This window comes from Xenopus laevis, chromosome 6S (assembly GCF_017654675.1).
Source record: "Xenopus laevis strain J_2021 chromosome 6S, Xenopus_laevis_v10.1, whole genome shotgun sequence".
NCBI classification, from domain to species: Eukaryota; Metazoa; Chordata; class Amphibia; order Anura; family Pipidae; genus Xenopus; species Xenopus laevis.
In genome coordinates, this window is record NC_054382.1 from 106,445,484 (window position 1) to 106,453,344 (window position 7,861).

Sequence of the window (7,861 nt, forward strand, 5' to 3'; positions counted from 1 at the left end):
CAATGTTGATAAACTTAAAGTCATGCACCTGGGATGTAACAAATGCAAGACACTTATACCCTTAATGGGACTGCACTAGGCAAATCCATTATGGAGAAGGACCTTGGAGTCCTTGTAGATAATAAACTTGGCTGTAGCAAGCAATGTCAGTCAGCAGCATCAAGGGCAAATAAGGTCTTGAGCTGTATTAAAAGGGGGGTCATTCTTCTACTGTATAGAGCACTGGTAAGGCCCCATCTGGAATATGCCGTACAGTTTTGGTCTCCATCACTCAAACAGGACATTATTGTATTAGAGAGGGTACAGAGAAGGGCAACTAAGCTGGTAAAAGGTATTGAAAATCTTAGCTATGAGGAAAGACTGGCCAAATTGGGGACGTTCACGCTGGAGAAGAGGCATTTAAGGGATTATATGATAACTATGTATAAATATATAAGGGGATCATATAATAATCTCTCTAATGCTTTATTTACCAGTAGGTACTGTATTTCCAGCTGACACGAGGTCACCCAATCAGATTAGAAGAAAAGGTGTTCCGCCTAAATTTTCAGAAGGGTTTTTTGTTGGTACAGGCTGATACATTAGATAGCTTTAAGAAGGGTTTGGATGGCTTTTTAGCAAGTGAGAAAAAACAGGGTTATGGAAGATAGCTCATAGTACAATTGCCATTTTGGAGTCAGGAAGGAATTTTTTCCCCTTCTGAGGCAAATTGGAGAGGCTTCAGATTTTTTTTTTTTTGCCTTCCTCTGGATGAACTGGCAGTTAGGCAGGTTAAAAAAAGTTAAACGGTTTAACTTGATGGAAGTGTGTTTTTTTTCAACCTAACTTACTAGGTTATGTTACTATGTTACATTTCAGGTAGAATTGTAGAAGCACCTTGTACAGAATAGGCTATAGCTTGGGCACATAAATTCTTCACTTGAACACATTTGGCTTAATACAATGTAACTGAGAATTCTTTCCTTTGGCCAGAAGTGATTTTGCTACAACTACACAGTCTAATCATGGCAGATGGATCTGCATTAAACAAAGCTGCAAATATGGAGAAAAGCCCATTACAAGTAAATATCCATTTTCTGATACCTTCTTCAGTAGATTCATTGACGATCATCAGCATTAAATCCAAGCTCCCAAATTTAGCAGCATGGTGAAGTGGGGAAGCCTCTGAATCATCCCTAGTAGCCAGACTTGCAGGATTCTTTAGTATGAAGTTCCGGACATAGCAAACATTACCCTCTGCAATAAGCTGGATACAAATAAAAATGATACATTGAAAACTCAATTTTACATCCCCCTGTTTTAGATTGTTTATATGTGGCCCCACTTATATATTATGCATATTACATTTAGCTCATTCTTACATTTTCTCAGATTTTACAGCATTTTTTCTGGTCCCCTGAAAAATGTAAAATTGGGGTTCTGTTGTATATGATAGTTACATTTAGAACAGATGTGTACCGACCACAGTGCACTTAAGAGGTGTTTATGTTAACTTTTGGTATGTTCTACAATGGCTAATTCTAAGCAACATTTCAGCTGGCCTTCATTTTTTTTATATTTTTTCATTTGCCTTCATCTTCTGACACTTTCCAGCTTTCAAAAGGGGGTCACTGACCCCAGCTAAAAAAACAAACACTCTGTAAGGCTACAAATTTATTGTTAGTGCTACTTTTTATTACTTGTTTTTCTATTCAGTCCCTCTCCTATTCATATTCCTGTTAATTACTCTAATTAGTGCTTGGTTGCTAGGCTAATTTGTACCCCAGCGACCAAATTGCAAACGGGAGAGCTGCTGAATAAAAAGCTAAATAACTCAAAAACCACAAATAATAAAAAATGAAAACCAGTTGTAAATTGTCTCAGAATATCACTCTCTACATCATAGTAAAAGTTTATTAAAAGGTGAACAATCCCTTTAACTTAATCACAGTTGTTAGAACGTATGTACAGAGTAAACAGTGGAATTGTGGATCAGAACTGTATTATTTAATGGAACAGAAGCAATGTATATTGATTAAATAGAATTGTAAAGATACATGACACAATGCTGCTAATAACACTAATTGGCATGGAATAAAGAGAAGGGGGAATGTCCCCCATTACCTGCCATGGCTGTGCCTTGCTCAACTACCTGCAAAACGTCACAGTGTGTACCTGTATAACTTCAACCTGTTGAATAAACTCCAGCTAATGTTTGGCATAAATGAGGGTGGACATTGGGAAACCCTCTGGCCTCGGCTGCCACCTACCTTAAATATCAGTGTCGGATTTTCATCCAGGGAGCTGCAGCCCTTATCTTGCAGTAAGACCCCATCATATATGTTTCCTTTCTTGGTCAACATTCTCCTGATCGAGCACGTCATGTCGCTTTTTGGCTGCGATCACAGCTCCTATAGACCGATAAAGTACAAGGATGAGAAGCCTGAGCACCGGGAGCTGTTAAGTTGCTGCTCTTTAATTTGCTCCTTTTGTGCTGTATTTCTCTGTTAGCTTGTTGACATCTGAGGTGGAGAAGCATTTTGCCATACAAAAAACACTTCTGTTAATGTTCCCGCCCAGATGGCAAGGAGTGAAACCACAGTCATACTGACAGGACAGTACAAACAGGCTGAGCGTTACTTGTCTGTAATACACATAATCGGTAGTAAAGTACTTAGCAGAGCTTTTAACAGGGCTGACACCAGGGGGACACAGGGGGATCTATCATACCGGGCCTAAAGGGGTGGCCCCGTTGACAGTGCCGAAACCGTGCCTAAGCCGCAGAAGTCCCCAACTGCCAGAGAGCCAAAGTCCTGAAGGACCAAAGCCGCGAAAAGACCCAAAGCCACGAAAGGAGTCTAAGTTCAAGTCTCGAAGCTGTGAAAAAAATTCCCAAAGCCACCAAAGGAGTCTGCCACCAAGGTTTTTTTTTCCATTTAAATATTCCCTGGGGCCGATGTTTCTTTTTAACTTGTAAGAGGGGCCCTGGCTCCAATGTTTTTTTAAAAAAAAATGTTTTTTTTTTACCAATTATTGTTTTTTAACTTGTAGGGAGCCCTGACCACCAATGATTGATTTTTAAAAAACTTTTATGGGGGGCCCTGGCATTATTTTTTTTTTTAGCTTATATGTCACCAATTATTATTTTTTAACTTATAAGGGGGCCCTGACCATCAATGGCTTTTTATAACTTGTGTGTGTGGGGGGGTTACTGTTTTTAGCGCTGATGTCTGTGTGGTCTTTTAACTGTGGTGTGGGGTGGATCTGGCGTGGGACTTGGGGGCTGGGGTGGGGCTTGGGGGCTAGGGTGGGTGGGGGGGCATAATATTTTGTTGTATTCGGCCCCATCATTTCAAATTTTAATATGCTTTTAATATGCTATAAAGGGTCACAAAGTGCATGAGGTCAGATGCATGTTGGGTAAGGTCAGGCTGCCCTCACACTCTACTTACCTGTGTGGAAATTATGTTATAAATTGCAATACCCCATTGTTTATCAACAACCCCACTTAAAAATGTTTAATTATTGATTTTCATTTTGCATTTTCTATGGCAGTTAGGGCAGAAACTTTACAGACCCTACAAGTTATTTATATTATTTAAAAGCAAATGCAACAGAACCTAATAATAACAGCTTCACAGACCATTTTTGTTTAAAAGCAGGATGTATAACTTTCTGCACCATTGTGTATTTAGTAATAAACTGTCCTTCTGGCTCCTAAACAGTTGATTTAGTGGTTTATTGCTGCAAGAAGCCCTGATAGATTAATCACCAAGTAAATATTTACAGCAGTGATGTACACGCGTAGAGAAGCTGCCCATCTCCAGTCCATTTATTAGATGAATATCAAATATATTTAAAATACAGTACATATATTATAATTAGGGATGCACCGAATCCAGGATTCGGTTCGGGATTCGGCCAGGATTCTGCCTTTTTCAGCAGGATTCGGCCGAATCCTTCTGCCTGGCTGAACCGAATCCTGTTATTTAGTAAACAGGTTATAAACAAAGATTAGGTTGCATGTATTAGGAGACACAGGAAGAAGGAAACAAATAGGAGGTTACAGGGTCGGACTGGGAGGCATGGGGCCCACCGGGGCTACTGCCCCAGTGCCCCCTCCAGCCGCCACTGCCGCTCCGGAGTGCTGCAGGCGGCTAGTGCGCATGCGCGCGGCGCCGCGTTTGTGCGCATGCGCGCGGCGCCGCGTTTGTGCGCATGCGCAGCCCTTCTATTCTACCGCGACCCCAAACAAAGTGGGGTCGCGCCGCCCCACTAAGTAGCGGATCTGGGCCGGCGGGGCCCACAAGAGCCCGGGGCCCACCGGGGTTTTTCCCGGTGTCCCGCCGGCCCAGTCCGACACTGGGAGGTTAATAAGTGCTGCTATTTACCGTGAGGTTGGGGCTTTGACACATAAATGCCAAAATAGTATCAGATACTGTGCTAATGCTCCAAGAGGTAGAATTGGAGTTTAGTTTTTAAGAGGATGAGATATAATTACTTACGAGGAATTAGGGGAAGGAATTCCCGATGTAGAAACAACAGGTTTGAAGTTTGTAAGTTATCCTTTACTTAACATGAAGGCATAACATGGTATGGTATACATACCTTGGAAATCTATTCTTTCTAGGGTTTGGAATTTAGCATTTATAGGTGTCTTACCACTAGACAGTCCCTCAGTCCCATCTTGTTTCCATCTTTAGGGCTCTGCATAATTGTTGTATTTTACAATATACTAGTAGCACCCATTTATATTTAAAGGTTCTCTTCTTTATACTGTTGGATCTACTATCAACAGAACTTCTCTGTGAATGTCTCTCTTCCCTTGGTCTGGAGACAAGGTTAGTGAGAATAATGGCTTTCATTTGTGATGGCTTTCCCATTGTTAGTAGTCTCATCCTTCCCCAAATAAATTAAAATTAAATAAAAACTAGGGTGAGAGCTGCATCTATTGTGTATAAGGTATTGTGTAATAAACATATCAAACTTGATACTATAAAAGAAAAATTTGCTGCATCTTTGGATATGGAAGGTTTTGCTAATTAAATCTATGGGGAAAGTGTGCACCAGTTCTTGTAGCCCATAACATCTGGCAAATCCTTAAATTGCCAGTAAAATAATAAAAAAGAAAATCTGTTGTCCTTCAGTCAGTTACTACACATATAATAGCAACAAGAAGATATTCAAATATTATGGGGCAGATTTATCAAGGGTCGAAGTGAATTCGAGGGAATTTTCAAAGTTAAAAAATTCGAAATTCGAAGTAATTTTTTGAATAGTTCGACCATCAAATAGGATACTATGACTTCGAATTCACTTCGACTTTGATTCGAAGTAAAAATCGTTCGACTATTCGATAATTCGATAATCAAAGTACTGTCTCTTTAAAAAAAACTTTGACTTCGATACTTCACCAACTTAAACCTGCTGGAGCACTATGTTAGCCTATAGGGGCCTTCCAGAGCAATTTTCTATGTTTTTTATATTCGAAGGAAAATTGTACGATAAAATCGTTCGAATCGTACGATTCGAAGTACGATCGGAATACTATCATCCAATAAAATTGTTCGAATCGTACGATTCGAAGTACGATCGGAATACGATCGTATGATGAATAAAATCCTCCGACTTTGAATTTGAATGTTAGAGGATTCTATTCGATGATCGAATTTTGAAGTATTTTCCACTTCGAAATTCGACCCTTGATAAATCTGCCCCTTAATGTTCATTATGTCATTTGACATAAGAGCAACATGTCCTACAATTGTGGTATCATATCCCTTCAATAATTTAATACTCTAGAAATTTGAAAAGTGCAGCCTCTATCTATACCATCATCAACATAATGGGGCCAATTTACTTAGCCTGAGTGATGGAATAGAGGAAAAAAACTTCAAATTTCGAATGTTTTTTTTTGGCTACTTCGACCATCAAATGGGCTACTTCGACCTTCGACTTCGAATAGAACTAAAAATCGTTCGACTATTCGACCATTTGATAGTTGAAGTACTGTCTCTTTAAAAAATACTTCGACCCCCTAGTTCGCCACCTAAAACCTACCGAGGCCAATATTAGCCTATGGGGAAGGTCCCCATAGGCTTCCTAACAATTTTCTGATCGAAGGAAAATCCTTCGATCGATGGATTAAAATCCTTCGAATCGTTCGATTCGAAGGATTTAATCGTTCGATCGAACGATTATTCCTTCGATCGTAGGAATAGCGCTTAATCCTTCGACTTCAATATTCGGCAGTCGAATATCGAGGGTTAATTAACCCTCGATATTCGACCCTATGTAAATCTGCCCCAAAGTGTAGTCAATGGCACTATGTAAATAAATCTAGATATTCTCTATTAGTCAGTCATATACTATTTAATATCTTTGTATAAGTAATTTTCCCCACCTTATTTAACTATTTCATAGCTATGGCAATAAGTAGCGCCAATTAATATTAGTTAGATTGCTCAGGTACCTGTAATAATAAAACAGTACCTTGTACTTCATCCCAAATAAGATATCATTTATCCTTATTATAAGCAAAACCAGCCTATTGGGTTTATTTAGGGTGTTATTTACTAAACTCCAAATGCAAAAATCACGAAAAATTCGTGATTTTTTTTATATAAAATCATACTTTTAAAAAATCATGAATTTTTCAGAATTTATTAAACCTCGAGGATGGAAAAGTCAGAATCAAAAAATCCGGCATCTCAGACTTGTCGAGGTTGCATTTAAGTCAATGGGAGAAGTCCCAATGATCTTTTGATGTGCGCTGGGTTTCGTGCAATACCCCGAAGTTTACTGTTTTCGGGCAAAATAAATTTTTTCCTGCAAACGAAATTTTCGGGAACGTATATTAATAAATAAGCCGAAAAAACCCGTGCAGATTAGGTCGTAGTTATTTTCAGAAAATATTGAGATAAATTCAGACTTTGATAAATAACCCGCTTAATGTTTACATGATTTTCTAGTAGACTTAAGGTTTGAAGATCCAAATTACAGAAAGATTCGTTATCCGGAAAGCCTCAGGTCCCAAGCATTCTGGATAACAGGTCCCATAACTGTACCTCCTTCTGACTACAGTATTTAGACTTCACAATAGTACAAGTAAGAAAAACAAACAAACCTAAACATGCGCCAAAATTAACAAGAGCAGTTTAAGAATTAATGTGAAATTAGTAAATAAACAAAAGTTGTATCAAAAAGATATAATTCTTGCAGGTTATTAAATCTCTTCCATATTAACTGTGTGACTATTTCATAACAAAACTGGCTTTTATTGTATCTCACAGCTGTAAATAATAGGTTTTTAGTGTAAAAATATAAAAAGGGCAGACTACAATATAAATGTAATAAAATATTATTGAACCATATTCTTTTCCTTTGCTTAATTTTGTCAAGAAGCAGCGTTGCCTGTATTCTAAAAAAGTTATAGGAAATAGATTTTATATTTAAGAATACTTTTAACTCCTAAACTGTGTGCTCTCCTTTCAGTTAAATACACTACTTTTAGTATTGATATTATGGTGTGGTTGTACTTACAGATACTCAGTTGTCCTGTTCAGAAGTGTCCAGTTCCCCAGCTGTTCTGAGAGTATCCAGGGATACAATACCTCGCCTTACAGAGATCCTCCACTTTTATAGGACTGTAATATGCAGAGTCATGGATTGTGTCACATTGTAAATAGTGTCGTGTTTGCTAGCAGCATGTTTTTTTTTACAAGATGAGATGAGTGAGAGTGTATTAAACTTTAGGAAATCAGAAGAAATGCCTCTGGAGAAAATGGTCCATTTCCATAATGACTTTTAGAGGCTCTTTTTAAATTCTCCAGCAAATTCCTGTAATAGGATATCTAAGTCTAGATAAGCCACACAGAATCAT

At 38.4% G+C, this 7,861-nt stretch overlaps 1 protein-coding gene across 1 annotated transcript in view; it reads right to left on the minus strand.

Moving 5' to 3' along the window:
- The window catches only part of trpa1.S (transient receptor potential cation channel, subfamily A, member 1 S homeolog), a 55,939-nt gene extending 48,332 nt beyond the window's left edge, over positions 1–7,607 (minus strand). Inside the window, exons 1-3 of the mRNA XM_018223798.2 lie at positions 7,522–7,607; positions 2,250–2,390; positions 1,084–1,246 (exon numbers count right to left, since the gene is read on the minus strand). Of these exons, the coding sequence (XP_018079287.1) occupies positions 1,084–1,246; positions 2,250–2,363 (277 nt within the window). The 5' untranslated portion in view covers positions 2,364–2,390; positions 7,522–7,607. The remainder of the gene's footprint in view (positions 1–1,083; positions 1,247–2,249; positions 2,391–7,521) is intronic.
- Positions 7,608–7,861: the final 254 nt, after the last annotated feature.